The sequence below is a fragment of the Grammomys surdaster genome, unplaced genomic scaffold, assembly GCF_004785775.1.
Source record: "Grammomys surdaster isolate TR1022 unplaced genomic scaffold, NIH_TR_1.0 67, whole genome shotgun sequence".
In the NCBI taxonomy this organism is placed as follows: domain Eukaryota; kingdom Metazoa; phylum Chordata; class Mammalia; order Rodentia; family Muridae; genus Grammomys; species Grammomys surdaster.
This window is the reverse complement of record NW_021604569.1, coordinates 6751008-6769408: the sequence shown is the minus strand read 5'-3', so window position 1 is coordinate 6769408 and position 18401 is coordinate 6751008. Positions and strand designations below refer to the sequence as shown.

Here is an 18401-nt window from a genome sequence, read left to right as displayed (position 1 = left end):
GGTGAATGTATTTCAAACATTTCAGACTCCTGACACTGAATGCAGATACAAAGCTAGCTTTACCAGTCCAGCAGGAGTAAATCCACATATGCTACACTTAGTAATCACATGTAAGACAAAGTTAACTGCTTGCCAGTTTGTTCATCTCTAGAGGAACTGATGTGAGTGTCTGAATATTCCTCAATCAGTAGCTTACGTGGAGAGCTGTGGTAGATTACTTAGTAGGTATGAAATCAGAAGAGGAGTTCTATCAGACAGTGGGTATTTTTCACCTAAGGTGTCTTGATTGTGGCTCTTACCCACTAGCTGATGCCAATGCTTCCCTAAGATATCCATGGCTGGGATGACACTGCTATAGAAGAAACTGTGACTATGAAATATTTTATCGTTACAACAAGCATACCATTTTTCCTACAAAAGCAACTTGAAAGGTTTTACTGACAAACAACAAAGTAGCTTCTACAGTCTCAGGTATTTATAGTCATTTTTGAGGGAGGAATGGGGCATAGTGTGGACCTTGCTCAAGAATGCCTGCAGTCACAGGATAAAGAAAGATAAATTACTGCTGGGCGGTGGTGGTGCACGCCTTTAATCCCAGCACTTGGGAGGCAGAGTCAGGCGGATTTCTGAGTTCGAGAGTTCGAGGCTAGCCTGGTCTACAGAGTGAGTTCCAGGACAGCCAGGGCTACACAGAGAAACCCTGTCTCGAAAAACCAAAAAAGAAAAAAAGAAAAGAAAGATAAGTTATACAGAATACAGTCTATTTTAGACGTACCATTCTATTTACTGAGGGAAAGCCTAGAAGGCTAAAGCAACTCAGCAGTTAAGATTAAGAGTGCATGTTTTTCTTGCAGAGGGTGGGTGTTGGTTCCTAACACCCACCACGTTAGGCACCTCACAGCCACCTGTGTAACTCCTTCTCCAGGAGATCTAATGCTCGCTTCTGTACTCTGCACATTCACACAGACAGAGTAAAAGATAAAGACGTGTACCTGAGGGTTTGATGACTGCTTCTCCATGTGCGTTGTACCCAGTCAGTAAGACAGGTATCAAGGAGAAGTATGTATGGTTAAGACAAACTCATCCCCAGGGCTTTGTGAAAGTTTGAGAAGTTTCAGAAATCCTGTTGCTTTGAAGAAACAACCTTCTTTTCAGAGGAAGCAGCTTGAGGGGGGATTGGAACAGCTAGAAGGTGACTTCATGTCCCAACCCTGACTGGCATAGTGTTGTCCAGAATTCATTGGATGAGCTATCAAGCCTGAGAAGGATCTCAGTGAAAGAACATTCCACTGAGCATGCCTAAGGCCCTGGGTTGATCCCTACACAAAATGTGGTGGGAAAGGCATTAAGTAAAGAGTGGTGAGGTAAATGTGAAGACCATGCAGTGGTATTGGAGGATGGACGTGAGTACATGAATGTAGATTATGAGAAAGGTATGGGTGTTAGGATTAGATAACTGTGGGGTACAAGAAACTGACAGCTGTGCTGACAGCTGTGGAGGTGAGTCCTGAGACTACTACAAACCCACTCTGAACCTAAGATCTTCCTTCATTCAAGAAAAGGAAGCAACCTGAGCAGGGTGCTTTGTGTCTGTAATCCTAACACTCAGGAGTTGGAGACGAGCAGCAGGCTGGCAGGGCCAGCTTTGGTTGTACTAGAACCTGTCTCAGGAAAAAGAGCAAAAAACAGCCCCCTTTCTCACCCCACCACCAAACATATATATGTGTGTGTGTGTGTGTGTGTGTGTGTGTGTGTGTGTGTGTACATGAATATCAATAAAATGGAGTAAATAAGGATTAAAATAATACTCCCCAAAGCTGTGAAATTTTAATGTGTTTATCTTACATGCCTAATAAAGTAGTTGCCAATAAATGTTCCTTTCTTCCCTGTTTTAAAATCATAATGGGTTTTTAGATCATAAAAGACATCTGTAGGGTTTGTTTGATATAGCAACTAATGCTGACTTTTTGTAGCTGTTGAGAGGTTAAGCATAAGGATTGTTTTACTTCAAGGAAGAATTATTGAAGAAAGAAAAAGTTAAAAAAAAAACATCAGTAATAATGCAGACTTCCCACGAGAGCTTCTATCCGAGCAACAGTCTTGGGACTGACTGGCACATTGAAAACCTGGATACTAGAAACAGGCTCTGTAAGCCACATAGTCAGGGTCACATGTTCTTTGGCTTTTTGTTATTGTTTTAGTGTTTTTATTTTTATTGATCCTTTAAAATATAAAAGCTTCCAGGTCTAGATGTTCAACACCTATAATCCCACACCTTTGAGGCAGAGACAAGAGGATTGTGGGTTTCAAAACCAGCTTGGGCTTTATATCAAGAGACCATGGTGTCATAGTTAAATACAAAGTAAAGGCTATTTTTAACTTAATCAGTCATAAAACAGGTAGCATCAGTCTTGGCCCAAGGGTCATATTTCGCCAACCCTTATTTCGTGGTCAGTTACAACTAAAGAATATTTGACTATTGAAACCATTCCCTGTAGCCCACTAGTTTGATGGTTCATTTACACGTACTATTGTGGATAAATGCTTCCAGCCTCATCTGAATTAGGTTAGAATAAAAGATGAGAAATGTCTTTACAGGGAATAAACAAGCTTAATTCTGAAAGAGCTCCGTAAGTGTGCAATCTGCTGTTAAAGATCTCAAAGCCTTGGTCTACACCAAGAACTTCCACACTACAATCCACATCCTAGGAGTTATTAAAAAGCTAGCAGAGATCTGCTAAGAGTAGGGTTCATATTTATATATTAAAAAAATTAGAATAGAATGTTTTGCGACACATGAAAATTGTGATTCGAATTTTAGTTTCAGTTAAGTTGTAATTGGAGCCGGGCATACTTGGTCAATTTGCAGCCTTCTTTGCCATTGGGTACTGCCTTCATAGACTTGAGCATCTGCAGTAGGCATCCTATGGCCACAAAGCATAGACTTACTGTTTGTTCTCCACTGAAAACTTACTCAACTCCAAATCCACCCCGTACTTTTTAACTGGAAGATAATTTATATTTTACTTCTTTGTGGTTATATTTTTCTTGAGGGTGAAGAGATGTAGCAATAGGACTTTTATGGAGGGAGCTGACATTGCAACTTTTGTAAGAGAGGCAAGAGGGTGGAGGGAAGGAAGAAAATACTGAATATCTATTTAACATCTAGAAGTTAAAATTGGCGGCTCCAGAACTTGGGTTGTGGCTCCGTGGTAAAGTACATACCTAGCTTATATGCCTGAGCCCCTGGTTTCAAACCCTAGGAAAACACACACACACACACACACACACACACACACACACACACACAATGATGCACATGCATAGATGAGGGTCCTAACAGCAGTCATTGGTAGTCCTAAATCTGATCTACCCAGAACATCCTGAGGACAAGGCAAGAAGACAGTAGTAGATTCAGAGCAGTGTTTATTTAAGTACACACAGAAAACAAAAGAGGAAGAGAGGGAATGCTCTGGAATGTAGTTCTCTCTGGCCCTTCTGAAACGTAACAACTCTGCAAAGTTTCTAATGTACAGAGGGTTTGCTTTCCAAAAAGCTTTGAAAACCACTTGCAGTTACTTTAATCTTCCCTCATAAATACCAGTACTCAGGAAAAAACCTGCTGGTTGAAGTTGTCTTAGATTGCTCTGGGAATGAGGTTCAGGGTGTATGAATAAAATCACAATTCCACATTTTAAATTATTGCACTGCTTAAAACACTGAAATGAGTTCTCCTGTAAGTACTGTTGTGTATAGTCTAAGAATGTAAGCAAGATGCAGTTCAAACCAGAGATACAGAGATAGTTAACAGTATTATATCTTCAGTAACTCAGCAGTATAACTTATAACCTATCATGATTTTTTGTTTTTTTGTTTTTGTTTTTTTCAAATATTAGGTGTCCTGGTTGCCTATGAAGGCTTGCCACTTCATCTTGCATTGTTCCCTAAACTTTGGACTGAGCTATGTCAGACTCAGGTAAAAGCAAATGATTTTTTAGATGATAAGTCTGATTTCTCATCCATAGCTCAGAAGCAACAAGTCTAAGATGCAGAGATGCTGGAGAAAGCAAGTTCATAGCCACACCTCCCTTCCCGCTTGTCCCCCAAGTGTTTCTTCCTCTCACCGCTGAAACTTCTAGCAGAAACAGTGTTGCTTGGCCTTTAGCTCTGCCTGGAACTAGGTGTTCAGGGATCTCATACCGTTGTTTTCTTATTGAGAACAGGGAAGTTTTAGCTAAAACCAAATAGAACAGAAAAGGTTACCTTACCTAATTTTAAGTTTCAAATAGCCAACTTCTAACCAGGTATGGAATGTATCCTGTAACTGCAGACTTAGCCCATGCTGGATCAGGAGGATAGTCACAGATTCAGGGTTAACATGGACTACATAACAGGACCCTGCCTCAGGAGGAAAAATGAAGTTCCTAAAGCTGGCTCATAAATAAATAAGTAATGTTTGTAAAGGTGTTAGAGAATTGTAAAGAATCTGGAAGCAAATGTAGTCTAATGTAAGGTTTGTCTCATTCTTTGGATCTGTCCTAAGGGATCTCCACAAACAAACAATTTGATTTCTCCTAGTTGCATCTTTCTAGAGGAAAGACTGTGAACCTTTCCTGGGTAAAACTCTTTAATGCCCTGTAGTTGATGAAGTATTGTCCCATTCTTCTGTGGGGCAGTGGTGGAGACATTTTTTTACATGCTCACCATGCTGTACCATTGTAAGAGTTCTTTAGGACCCCAAACTATAAGACTGCATATCACATCACCTGTTCCCTGAAGAATGTTATTTTCTATAATAGTGTTTATTATAACTACTAAGCAAAAGTCTGAACTATTACTACAGAGTATTATTTACAGGCAAGTGTGTTATGACTCTTTGGAGGGCACTGAGCCTAATTAGCTGATGTGATTGGCCCACAGAATTGGAGCTGATTTCTGCTTTCCCCTTTCTGCCACTACTGTTGCTCTTTTCATAGATAATATCACCAGTGGTCTAAATTTTTAAAATTTATATAATTGGGCATTTTGTTTATATACCATGTGCATACAGTACCCTTGGAGACGAGAAAAGGGCATTGTGTCCTTTGAGATGGGAAAGTTATAGATGGTTGTGGGCTGCCATGTGGGTGCCCAGAATTGAACCCAGGTCCTCTGCCAAAGCAGCCAGTGAAGGCTTTAACTGCCAAGCCATCTCCCCAGCCTCCAGCACTGAGGATCTAAAAAGAGCCTGCCCTATTCTGTTCCTAAATCCTTGAGTGGCTTTGAATAACTTACTCATTAAAATATGTTGATAAATGTATATATCTAAATTCTTGTTTACTTATGTAATATATCCACCCATATAAGTAATATCTAGTGGAATGTCTGTTGAAAGACATACTACTTGTATTTAAGATGAAAACAGAAAAGCTGGGTTTTAGTAAAATTTCCAAACATTGGGATCCTCAAATTCTATGTGAGATAAATAGGAAAATGAGATCAAACAGTAAACCTTCCCTTAACTTTCTAGCAGATGTATTTTAATTCTGAGAGTTTGTCTTCTCTTGGTATGTATGTGGTTTGGTCATCTATTAGCTTATCCATTGATTGTCCCCTTAAAACATTCATATCCTATGCTATAAGGCTTGTTTTTAATCCTTGTTAACTCTGCTGGGCAATAAAGGTACATTTCTTTTAAAGTATGTGTTGACAGGGCTGTAGGGACGGCCAGTGCTTAGAGCACTGGCTGCTCTTTCAGAGGACCCAAGTTCAATTCCCAGCATCGTGGCTGCTCACAACTATCTGCAACTCTAGTTATTGGGGTATCTAACAGCCTCTTCTGATCTCTGTGAACATAGGATAGACACATGTACACACAGATGCAGGCAAACACCTACCTACCCACACAACCACATGTCCTGGGTTTTGCCATTGTCTTCCTCTAGGACACTGCTATAGTTCCACCTGTAACTGAACATCACCCAAAGGCCCCCCAGCTGCTAACTAACTGCAGTGCTTCTTCTCTCCTTCTGTAGTCAGCTATGTCGAAAAACTGCATCAAGCTTCTGTGTGAAGATCCTGTTTTTGCAGAGTACATTAAATGTATCCTAATGGATGAAAGAACTTTTTTAAACAACAATATTGTCTACACATTTATGACACATTTCCTTCTAAAGGTATGTATGTAGTTCTTCTGAAATGTTTCTGTTTAATTATGTACCTTATTATGATGGTCTTGAATTTTAGGATTTGTTTTGTGCATGTACACACTCATGGATGTGAATTCTTTTCCAGGTTCAAAGTCAAGTGTTTTCAGAAGCAAACTGTGCCAGTTTGATTAGTACACTTATCACAAACCTGATAAATCAGTATCAAAACCTACAATCTGATTTCACCAACAGAGTTGAAATTTCAAAAGCAAGTGCGTCTTTAAATGGGGTAAGAACTGTACCAAAAAGCTCAAAACTCACCTTAATTCAACTCTTATTTGGCTTTTGTATAACTTTATTGTCATGAGTGTAAGTTACTCTTTTAAGGCTCATGTATGATGAGAAGCTCTGTTTTAATTAAGTATTCACACTGAATGACATTCAATGTGTTAAGGGTAATGAGAGCAGTGCGACCTGAGACGGTGGCACACATCTGTATTCCTAGCACCTGAGAGGCAGAGGTCGGAAGGTCAGTGGTAGTTTGAGACTAGTCTGGTACAGGAGTTCCAACCCTGCCAGGGCTAGAGGTCTGAGTCTATCGAAAACAGAATATATATTTTAAAAACAGAATATATATTTTAAACTTGTGATCATTGTATTGTTTTCTATGGCTAAATAATCAAAGCTTATGTTCATGATTATAAGGGCAGTTAAAACTAGAGAGTGTTGATTACGTACATTCAGCTATAGATTGGAACATTCTGGAAACACACCAGCTGCCATTCAGCAGCAGCAGCAGCAGCTTCCTTACAAGGTGCCTACAAGCCAAAATTGGCTAACAGCCAAACCAAGCTAAGCAGGGAGTTCCTTATTGAGATATCCACCATAACTGAGCTTGAGAAACTGACATCTATGAAATAAAACCCACATTTCTGATGTACCGAGAGATTTGATTTTGAAATTACTATTTAAGTCTAAGGTGCAATATTTGGTTTCTGACTTAAGTCTTTACTCTGGCCTACTTGACACAGGGAAGGAATAATGCTGGAAACATATCAACTGTTGTTAAGCAGCAGCCTCCTAACTACTGAGATGTTTATGAGCCAGTTGAATCACTCAACTGATGGAATACTGTGCTGGTTTTAGCATTATTCCACATTACCAGAGAAACCAGAATAGATTCCTGGGGGATAGACATCTTCATTTAACTGTGACATTCTGTCCAAATGTTGCCTTCAGGATTTGAACTCTTCCTATCTGGGTTTTTGTAGGACCTGAGGGCACTTGCTTTGCTCCTGTCAGTACACACTCCCAAACAGTTAAACCCAGCTCTGATCCCAACTCTGCAAGAGCTTTTAAACAAGTGTAGGACTTGTCTGCAGCAGAGAAACTCACTCCAAGAGCAAGAAGCCAAAGAAAGAAAAACTAAAGGTTAGCTGTGTCAACTAAGTCTTGCCTGGGGTTGGGGCTGAGGCTGTGGCTGGGAGGATGAAGACAAGCTGGTGTGACTGATTGCTCTTGCCTAGTACTGCAAGTCCTTAGTGCTGACCTCCAGTACTACCAAAAAAAAAAAAAAAAAAGGCTAACAACAAAATTGTCTTCCCTGATAATTGCCCCCAGTAGGATTTAAATGCCCTCTTTTGAAGAAGGTTGTTTTAATGTACTTTTCCCCCACAGATGATGAAGGTGCGACTCCTGTTAAAAGAAGGCGAGTGAGCAGTGATGAGGAACACACTGTAGACAGTTGCATTGGTGACATAAAAACAGATGCCAGGGAGGTCCTGACCCCCACTAGCACCTCAGACAATGAGACAAGAGACTCATCAATTATTGATCCAGGGACGGAGCAAGATCTTCCATCCCCTGAAAATGGTTCTGTCAAAGAGTATCGAATGGAAGGCCCATCTTCGTTTTCGGAAGATGGCTCACATATCCGGTCACAGCATACAGAGGAACAGTCTAACAATGGCAGGTTTGATGACTGTAAAGAGTTTAAAGACCACTGTTCCAAGGATACTACACTAGCTGAAGATGAATCAGAATTCCCTTCTACGTCCATCTCCGCAGTTCTGTCTGACTTAGCTGATCTGAGAAGCTGTGATGGTCAAGCTTTGTCCTCCCAGGACCCTGATGCTGCTGTGTCCCTCAGTTGTGGCCATTCCAGAGGCCTCATTAGTCATATGCAGCAACACGACATTTTAGATACCCTGTGTAGGACCATTGAATCAACAATCCATGTGGTCACAAGGATATCTGGCAAAGGAAACCAAGCTGCTTCTTGACATTAGACGTGGCATGTCTACTCTCATGCTCCCTTCCCTATGCCGTTTGTCAAGTTTGCTCCTTTGTTTTGTGCTTCAGTTTGTCCAGTGCTCACTGCTTGAATGGCAAGATAGATTTATAGGCTTCAATTCTTGGTCAGGCAGAATTCCAGATGAGAAAATGTGCATCTTCTGTATACTTTCTAAAGGGCAATCAGATAATGGATATGTTTTATGTAATTAAGAGTTCACTGTAGTGGCTTTCATTTAATATGGCTTTCTGGGAGAAACAGGGCTCTGACCCTGTACGATGTAATTTAAACTTACAGCATTTTTACTGTGTATAATATGGTGTCCTCTGTGCCAGTTTTGTACCTTAAAATAAGAGAGGCAGATTGCCTCTGATCGCTGTGGTTCTTATTATCAAAATTAAGTTTACTTGTATACGGAACAACCACAAGAAATTTGATTCTGTAAAGAATCCTCTTTAGCTGTGGCCTGGCAGTATATAAATGGTGCTTTATTTAACAGAATACCTGTGGAGGAAATAAAGCACACTTGATGTAAAAATAATTGTTTTATTTTTATTGACATGACTGCTGTTCTGTGTACTTACAAACTGTGGTAATTTTTCCTTTGTTACATAAGTTGTTTCAGTTTCTGCAAATGACAGCAGTAAAGAGACTGAAGAACTACATGGCCATTCTGCTATTTGAGAAGTCCTCCCCAGTCCAAAGCAGTTAATTTACCATGCAGATATCTCATCCTCTATCCACAGGTGTCTGACTGCTTGGAAGACAGCAAGGAGAGCCAGACAAGTGTAACAGAATGCAGCCACCTAGCCCTCACCGCAACCCTCTGAAGAACTACACCTTGGAAACTGGCTTAGAATAAAGGAGTAGTATAACATGCCATTTATTTGTCTTAAGCATAAATCACCTGTAGCAATCAAGTAGCATCCTCTGGGGAGCTCAGCCTCACCTCCTTTTCTCAGAGGAACACTCATGGAAGGTGAGCTATGACACCTGATTTCACTCAATGCAGAGTCTAAAATATTTTAAACAATGCTTTTAGATTATGTTGTTTCATGAATTTCATCCAATACAAAATAAATTAAGGGCCTTGAGGGGAGGTATTTTTTAAGGAAGAAAAAAAGAGGTAAGTACACAGGACAGGTTTCTGCTTAAAAAAGGATGTCTTTATAAAACCTAACTAATTCAAAGCCTTCAGGGTGGTGAGCTGAAGGAAACCTTTTATTTCTTCAAAGTGCTGCTTCTGCCAACAGAATTTCGTATTCTCCTCTTGACAGACAGGAACTCCTTTACAGTCCAATTTTAATTCCGTTTGCCCTGGAGCAGGCACAAAATTCAGTTCAACTGTTGCATAGTGTTCTGGGGAAAAAACCAGGAGCTTTATTATGACATCAGGAAGAAGAGCATCTTCAGTTTGTTGGCTTCCATATATAACTGCATAAAACATACCTTCTGGCCAGTTCCTACATCTCCATTTCATGATGATTTTCCTATTTGTTACCTGAAAACAAAGGAGACATTTCACTGAAAACATTGAAAGTGCATAGTACCGTAGAAGAAGCTAACCGTTATCAAGCTAAACTCTCTTAAGTACTGGAACCAACAAACAGCGTTGTAATCCTGTCTTCCAGCTTACATGCCAATGCTCTCTGGTATCCTTGGCAGCGTTAAGATCATGGACAGAGCACACAGTGTGTAACATTTTTCTTTTGTTCTACAAGGAACCTTATTAAAGCATTTGAGATTGCTTATGCTCATAACATGAGTGAAAGGACCATTACCCCAGCTCACCATGTAACCTTTGTAGTTGCTTACCAGTTCCACGTATTCTCCAGTGATATTCCCATCAAACATCTGGAATTTCCCTCCCTTTTCAGCTTCTAATACAGCGGGAGATTTGGAAAACTTTTGCACCAACTAGCCAAACAAAACAGACACATTATTGCAATATATGCTGTTACCCTGAGCATATGGTGAAGACCACATCAGGATATTAGGTGGAAGATGAGCATTTCGCCAATGATATAATTGAACTTTAAGTTTGTTGGACATAATAGCTTTTGCTAACACATACAATGCAAAGCTTTATAGAGGAGGAACACTATATCCCCCAACTGCTGATACAGGCCACCAAATGTGCCCATCATTGTCCCCTTAAATTATCCAGAAGGATCCCTGGCTTTTCATCACCAGTATCCCTGCTTCCATCAAAAATGGCCTCGTTCTTTGTGATGTATCTTCAAACCATGTTGGGTTGAGTAGTTTAAGGTGTTACTTACTTCTTTTACAGTGAAGATACTGTACAGCTTTTCTACTGTCGTGTCAAATAGCTCTGTCAAGTGTAAAGCTACTGTGGGAATCCTCACACCCAGTGCCACTGGAGAAGCCTGCACCTCAGATTAGAAAGACATTCAAGATGGTGAGCAGACCCAAAGACAATGAGAACAGCATGAAAGGCCTCTGCTCCACCAACACTTGTTCCTATGAACTCTACCTCTATTGTATTCCTAGGCTATAGCTAAATACCTCTGACCTGTTCATAGGGACCCAGAACATGACCACTGAATGAAGGATTACTAAACCTAAGAAAGACTAAAGGGTGATAACTGCATGCATATATTCCCATTCCCCAACTCCAAAAAGATAAACACACTCTCTTAATGCCAATGTCAAGGCAGAACATTCTTTTCTGTCATCACAATATGACCTTCAAAGTCACCAGCTTTTGCTGGTTATGATGGTTTCACTGTGCCAGCAATCAGCTGTCTGAAGCAGGAGGATCACCATGAATCTAAAAGGCTACAACTCTTTTAACCAATGACTTAACAGTTTTGATGAAATGCTGGCATTTCTAGAAGACCCAGTTAGTGCTCTCATCCGTCAAGAACTGGAACCATAGGCTTGAGGTGACAGGGATCGTGCCCTGCATGTACCAGCCTGCATACTCAGCACAAAACCCCAAAAAGATGCATTTTGTTATTTCTACAAAAAGACAACATCTTAAGAGGAAATGTGTAGATCAACATCCTTTCCTCATCTACAACCCAAGTTCATCAAAAGGCTGTAGGGAGACTCCTCCCTCAGGGCAGCCACACAGGCTCATACCTGCAATGTGTTTTCGGTCAGTTTCCTCTGGAGAGTCAGTTCCTGGGTTGTTACAGCTTTTGTTGGTAAAATCATTCCTGTTGTAAATTCTGTAATGAAATAGAAAAATTTTATTAACATACTTCCTTTTATCTAAACTGACATTTATACAAACATTTTGAGGCCTTGAAAATAACTGTTTTTACATATATTGCTGATACTTATTAACAAAGGCCTTTTATTCCTTGTTCTGATGCCTTGCCTGACACCACAGTTCTCTAAAATGCAAATTGTCCATAAGTTCTTTTCTAAATAGCTAGGTTGTACGTGATTAACTATTGATTGCTTATGGTTCTTACCTCCTGCCAGAACTCTGCATCCCTCTCACAAAGCTTACTCTCACTCAGTCTTCACAGAAAGAGTGATGGTGGTCCCAAGCCTGTGTATACCAGTACCTGGACACTCAACTGAGCAAGCTTTAAGGATGAGTTGCAGAAAAAGCCCTGTTGGCCACTCTGCCCAGCTGTCACCTCTAATTTAGGACAATGACAATAGCTTTTCATGATCACTTCCATACGGTATAGGGATCCTCTGGGTGTTATCATACCTTCCATCCATACATTCATTCACTCGGCAAAGATTTATTAAGCACCTACTATGTGTCAGGCATTGTGCTAGATGCTGGAGATACAGCAGTGAACAAGACAGACACCTTCCATGCCCTCATGGAGCATATAGTCTAGCAGGGAAGACAGACATTAAACAAGTAATTACACAAAAAACTATTCCATTCCAAGGGTTGGGGTGTATGGGGTTCTTTTGTTGTTTTGAACAAGATCTTATTACTATGTAACCCAGTCTAGCAACAGTCTTCCTACTTCATCTTCCCAATGCTGGGACTATAAATGTGCCATCATGCCCAGCTCAGGAAACTACTGACAATTAGCAAACTGGTCCATGTAATCAATTATTATTGTGTTACCCACAACTAGCTGTTAACACCCAGACTACAACTTATTCTGCAGTTAAAGATGTTTCAGGAGCCTGACTTGGGAATCCAGCCCTTGTGTAGAGCATAACCTTGGGTAGATAGTAAGGGACCCTATGGTTCACAAGGGATGCCTTTTTTTACCCGTCTTGAGTGCCTTCAGGTACTCTCCAAGGGCCTCCCTGACCTTGGCGGTGCCTGTTGTTCTCATAAGATCCTTCAGTATTTCCCCATCTCCTTTCTTTTTACTCACGTTCACCTACAAATCAGAAAAATAAAAACCTAAGAAAAAACTGGTCAAATGTATTCTTAAAACTTCTGATAACAGTACTGTGGTTGGCAGAGGGAGAGAGTGGTACAGAGACATAGGCCTCTTCACAGTTGCAAAGGATCTAAAAAGTTTTGAGACCAGTGCTGGAAGCCATGTTGTAAATGGACGGACTATAAGATGAACCATTTCATTTACCTTTGAAGTTGTGTATGTAAGTACAGGAGTTACATTGCTTGTGGCTTTATCTAGAGAAAGTCTGGTATGGCAGCCAGTATCCACCTGTGTCTAAGCATTTATGGAGGTACATGATCTGAGCTATGCTGTAAACACATACACACAACACTCCAAAGATTTAATACCAAAAAAAGTCAAGTCAAGTTCCTCATCAACAATTTGTTAATTGCATGCTAAATTTACTCTCCCCTGGATTAATTTTTTAAATTATTTTATCTGATTTTCATTGTGGATACTAGACAAATTTAAATCACACTATGTGGCATTTCTACTGAATAATGCTGGTCTACAAACCTGAAGCCACTAACCAAGAAGTTTCCATCTAACCTGGACTTAAGCTAGATAAGAAGAGGAGAGATGGATGAGAGCAACAGAAAGGAAGAGACAGGGACGTATCAAGTGGTCTGCTATTCTGAAAAGGTGCTAGTCCCAAAACTATTACAGGTCCCAGTAATTCTGGGCTGGGCTGCACCTAAGTCTGGCATCTGCTCTGCTAGATTCTACTGTAGCATACATACTTTAGATCAGTTTTATATGCCACCAGAAAGCTGCACTGTAGCATGATGAGCTCTGTAGGGCCCTGCAGCACCAGAGTACAGCAAACTAAGTCTGAAGGTATGTGTGTCTGAGACATGGCCTCAGTGACTTTCAGTAAAGGCAAGACCTGAGAAACGTTGCTTGCTCTATGTTAAGACTTTTTTGCCAGAGTGTCTAGATTTGGAAATTATCGATGCTGTACAATTGTCCTGAACCCCAGAGGCAATGGGAAGAGGCAAGGCAGGCACAGGAACACACAGGCTCCTCTTAGGTGAACTAGGAAAGCCACCAGTCAAAAGCAACAGGCTCATTAAAAAAGAAGCAATGAGATGAATCCAAGAAGTATAGTTAAAGGCTGAGAACTGTCCCCATTAAGGGGAAACAGTCACATTCAGTAAGCCATGCACATGGCCCAGGCGCTTCCCAGCACACGCCTGGTCATGTTTAACCTGAAAGCATTGCTGAAGGATTGACTGCACAGATGAGAGAGCTAGGCTGACTGCTGTCAGTCCCCTGCCCAGGTTCCATACTTGGTCCTGGAAGTCTGAAGCTTCCTAGGACTTCCTCCTTTCCCTCACACCTCTGCTCCACCCCTCATACACCCACAACAGTGGCAGACAGCCCCCACAATTCACAACTACCACAGGAGAACCAAATAGTCTAATGAGCAGTTTGCAAATGACCAACACCTATAGCTGAAGCTTAACCAGAGAACAGGCGAGAGCACCAGCAGATACCTCGGTGTCATGGACTTCATTTTCTTCAGAAAGGCTGGGTATTTCAATCAATCCCTTGTGTTTTGCACCAGATTCTTTAACTGTACCTAAAATAAGCAAAATGAATACAATTAATAACTGGTTTATGCAAAAGACCTCTGCCTGAATGAATAGCCCATATGTGGCCCCACTCCCCTTACAGGGTTGTGACCACATCAGAGACAAACCAAGACAGGATATACAACATACCTATCACTCTTTCGGTATACTCATCTGGGGCTGGGGGAAGTATTTAAAATAGTTTTGAGTAAATGAGTGCTGGGGACACAGGTAGGGCCATGCAACTGGAACAATATTCAGAAACATCCACACTGAGATACTCTGGAATGATCTAAAGGCATTTATCTCATGGCCACAAAACAAGCTGAGAAAGGGTTTCACCACCCACAGTCTGACCTCTAGCCCCTCATGAGTTGAGTTTATGCTGCAGGGGCATTGGGAATGACTGATTTTTTTTCTGAGGGCCAAACCATACATGAACAACTTCAAATACCTGGAATTTTTGTTCTTTTTGTTGATGGGTAAACATAACTTAATCCAGAATCCCTACCTTCCAGGGTCTGGAATACCTGTTATTTCTCAAAGCACAACAAACTACACTTATCATCCACTGAGAGCACAAAGTCCTAAGGCATGGACCCGACTGCAGAAGAGTGTAGAGCAGCTCAGAGCACATACTCTGGTAATCCTCTTCAAATAGTGTTAGCAAACAAACACTGGCAAAACCTAATATTAAAGGAGCCCTCCAATAGCTTGGATAGAGAGCCCAGAAGCGCTACTCTGGCTAGATTCTCTGAAGGGAATGGTTGTAGAAGACAGATGTGCTTAAGTCAGCTCTGGATCCCCATCCACTTCTACAACTTGAGATGTCAAGGAATGAAGTAAGCTGACGGGGTCATCAGGACAGTGTCTTGCCTACTTGCCTTTGCTTCTTGCCTTTGTCTGTAGCAGCCACAGGCTCCATGGCTTTATGCCCACTTTGGTCTCTTCACCCCCCACCCCAACCCCATACCCTAAGGAACTGCCTGGGGATGATGGGTTTCAAGGTCTCATCCACAGGTAGGCAACAGGAATACCACTTGGCAGACTCAGCTCCATGATAGGTACTTCAGAGGGACCTTCCAGATGCTTAATGCTGCCTCAAAGACTGTTTCCATTGCAGCAACAGATGGTTGTCCCCCTTCTAGGTCTGAGGATCTATTTTTCAGAAGGGCATGCTTCTTGTCATGCAAAAAAGTGGTTGTATAGGTAAAAGGAAGAGATGCAAGCCACAAAGTTATCCAGAGTCCTGTTACAATCTAGCCAGCAGCAACCACAGAGAAAGTGGAGGGGTCTGTTCACAGGGGAGGGGTGAGGCTGCTTAGGTGCATGTCCACTGATCTAACCTAGAACCCTCTGCACACTAGGCAAGCTTTCAGATGCTGAGCTACACTCCAAGTGCTTGGCTTTTTTGTGAAGTGGGATATTTTCATTGTGTCCCAGGCTAGCCTTAACTTACAGGGAATTTTGTGGGACTGCTTTGATGTTTGAACACCTCCCTGACTCAGAGGCCGAGGCCAGCATAGTGAGCTTCTTAATAAACTACACAGAAAGCAGCCAACGTGAGGCAGAGACCTGAGTTCTTAACACAATACGGTCTTCCAAGCCCAGATCTCTCCTTGTTCTCTCCCTTTCCATGTGTCTGATCCTTGGTCATGTCAACAAGTATTGGGCCAAAAGCCAAGTACCACAGGAGAACTTGGTAAAGACAAGAAAACTACAAACAAAAATGTCTGTCAACGGGTAAACAGGAAGACAACAAAATGTGATCTGTCCACACGGTGCACGTAAAAAGGCATAAAATCCTAAACCATGGTACAATGTGGGATGAAAGGATGGAATGAAAGCGGTCGGGGAGTTTTACACATGACAGGGTTCTATCTCTATGGATTGTCCACAGAACCTAAACTTAGGAAAAAGTCCCCAAGGGAGGGCTGGCAAGATGGCTCAATGGATAAGGAGCTTACTGCTGGAGCCTAGTGACTTGAATTCAATTCTTGTATCCTTGGACCTCACATACCCACCATGGCACACATACCCACACACATACATATAATTATTAAAGACAACAAGGGTGAGCTAGCAAGGTGTAAAAGCACTTTCTACCAACCATCCCTGCTAACTTCAGTTAAATCCGTGGAGCCCACACAGAACTGACTCCTCCAAGTTCTTCGCCTTCACATGCTATGGCACCCAAGTATGTGTACACACACATAAACATTTGAAATTAAACATTTTTGATGGAAGCAGGCATCTTTGGAGGAAGGGTGCTCCAGGCAGCAGCTCCATGAGGCCCTAGTCACAGATGCTGGTAAAAAGGGTTCAGCTGAGAGAGGATTCCTCAAGCATCTAGAGTAGCAGGGAGAGGTGCAGCTGTCAGAACCTGGCAACACCAACACATCCGAGCATCAGCGGCTGCTACTGCTAAATGGAAAGAAAGACTGTCCACAGGATGTCCCCGACCTGCCTCTTGCCAGGACCCCCATTACCTTTCCAGGCCAGCTTGATGTTCCATTCATAGAAGAAAATAAGCTTCCCTTTGCGGCTGTTACAAGAAGCCTCACCTTCCACCTGCTTCAACTCACTGATCACACATCGGCCAGCCTCATTTTCCATAGCAATGCCAACCAGGAGCTCTCGGAGCTTCCCCTTGGACCAAACGGTGGCATCCCGCTCAGTCCTGCCGAGAACAGAAAGACACACGTGAATGGCTCTGCTGGTCTCCATCTGCCCAGCCAGGTTGCTATCCAAACCCAGACCAGGTGAGCCCTGGTACTCAAGCAGCCTCCAACTCGCAAATGTGCTTCTCTGACAAGGTTTCTACTAGGTATCTTCTAAGCCTGTTGCTCAGTTTCTTAAGATACTATTATTCACCATATAATAATGGGTAATCTTAAAAACAATGGCCCCGGGGAGAAGGGTCCAGCAATCTCCCCCATAGGAAATGGATGGGCTAAGCAGAGGTCATCTGTAATGGTAGTCATTTAAATAACCTTAACCACAATATCAGTTATCGGGCATTTCCATATTTGATTTATCTTATGCACTCTCTAATGTTCTCATCTAAGGAGACAAAGAGCGGCTTGAGAAGTCGGTGTCCTAGCCACGGAATCCAGCCTACAACAGGAGATCATTCGTTCAGGACAGCCAAGTCATCTTAAGGTGCGGACTGAGCTCTGCTCTGGGAACTCAGCTTTCCCCAACGCCCGCCAGAAAGGCAGACATCTCCCGGTATTCCTGAGACACAAAGGGGGCAGATAACTAGTGCAAACTGAGACAAAGCGAAGAAAGTGAGATCCAAGTCCCTGCCCTTCCTACTGCACACGGACACAGCGCCGTCGGCACACGCACGCGCACTACGCAGCTCAAGGCCCTGGAGGGCCGGGTGAGGGGCGACCGAGGCACAGCTGTCGGCGGGGTGAGGCAGAAGTCCCTCGCGGGGCTCGGGCTAACTTTCCTGAAGCCGGAGGACCAGGGCAGTTAGGAACCGTCTCCCGCCACGGGCAGCCGTGCTGCGGCGCCGCGCGGCCCTCCCAGGAGCCCGCCCGCCCGCCCGCTCGCGCCCGGGGCCTACCGCACCAGTGCCAGTTGTTCACGTTGGTCCCGTCCTCCCTCTCCTCCACGATCCAGCGCGGGTCACCCTGGCCCCACTTGGCCATGGCGGCGCTGACGACGAGGGCCCTGGTAGCAGGAGCGCGCGGGTTTCCGGCCAGAAGGTCTGTGAGCCGCACGCCCGCAGCTCCCAGAAAGTGCCAGAAGTCCCCGCCCGGGGCCGCCCTGGCCGCAGCCTGCCCCGCCCCCTCTGCCGGCTCCCGGCAGCCCGCTCCGCCCAGCTGAGACTCTGCCCCGGACCCTGTTACGCCCCCAATATGCCACACCTCCGGGCGCCGCCCTCTGCAGGCTTCTCCCCACCCCCGACTTCGCCCCGCCTCTCGGTCCTAAGGCCCCGCCCTATGCCGCACCTCCTGGTGCTGTCTTCTGCTAGGCTCCTCCCCGACTTCGCCCCGCCCCGGCCCTAAGGCCCCTCCGTGGCTCAGTCCTCCTCTTTGTG

The 18401-nt window shown here is 43.1% G+C and overlaps 2 protein-coding genes across 4 annotated transcripts in view; one reads left to right on the top strand and one right to left on the bottom strand.

Moving 5' to 3' along the window:
* Positions 1 to 8962, top strand: part of Usp34 (ubiquitin specific peptidase 34) — a 185995-nt gene extending 177033 nt beyond the window's left edge. For both annotated transcript variants that reach the window (XM_028776762.1, XM_028776756.1), the window contains 5 exons: positions 3897 to 3976; positions 6015 to 6155; positions 6274 to 6417; positions 7400 to 7559; positions 7806 to 8962. In XM_028776762.1, the coding sequence (XP_028632595.1) occupies positions 3897 to 3976; positions 6015 to 6155; positions 6274 to 6417; positions 7400 to 7559; positions 7806 to 8410 (1130 nt within the window). In that variant the 3' untranslated portion in view covers positions 8411 to 8962. The remainder of the gene's footprint in view (positions 1 to 3896; positions 3977 to 6014; positions 6156 to 6273; positions 6418 to 7399; positions 7560 to 7805) is intronic.
* Positions 8954 to 18108, bottom strand: LOC114628843 (activator of 90 kDa heat shock protein ATPase homolog 2). 2 transcript variants are annotated; one of them, XM_028776771.1, is made up of 9 exons: positions 17930 to 18108; positions 16840 to 17030; positions 14273 to 14358; positions 12638 to 12752; positions 11527 to 11615; positions 10701 to 10808; positions 10237 to 10338; positions 9871 to 9922; positions 8954 to 9780 (listed from the first exon to the last, which is right to left on the bottom strand). In XM_028776771.1, the coding sequence occupies exons 1-9, from the start codon at positions 18007 to 18009 to the stop codon at positions 9602 to 9604; spliced, it is 1002 nt and encodes a 333-aa protein (XP_028632604.1). In that variant the 5' UTR covers positions 18010 to 18108; the 3' UTR covers positions 8954 to 9601. The 2 variants fall into 2 exon arrangements, with proteins under 2 accessions (XP_028632604.1, XP_028632612.1); XM_028776779.1 differs by having other exon boundaries at positions 17925 to 18027.
* Positions 18109 to 18401: the final 293 nt, after the last annotated feature.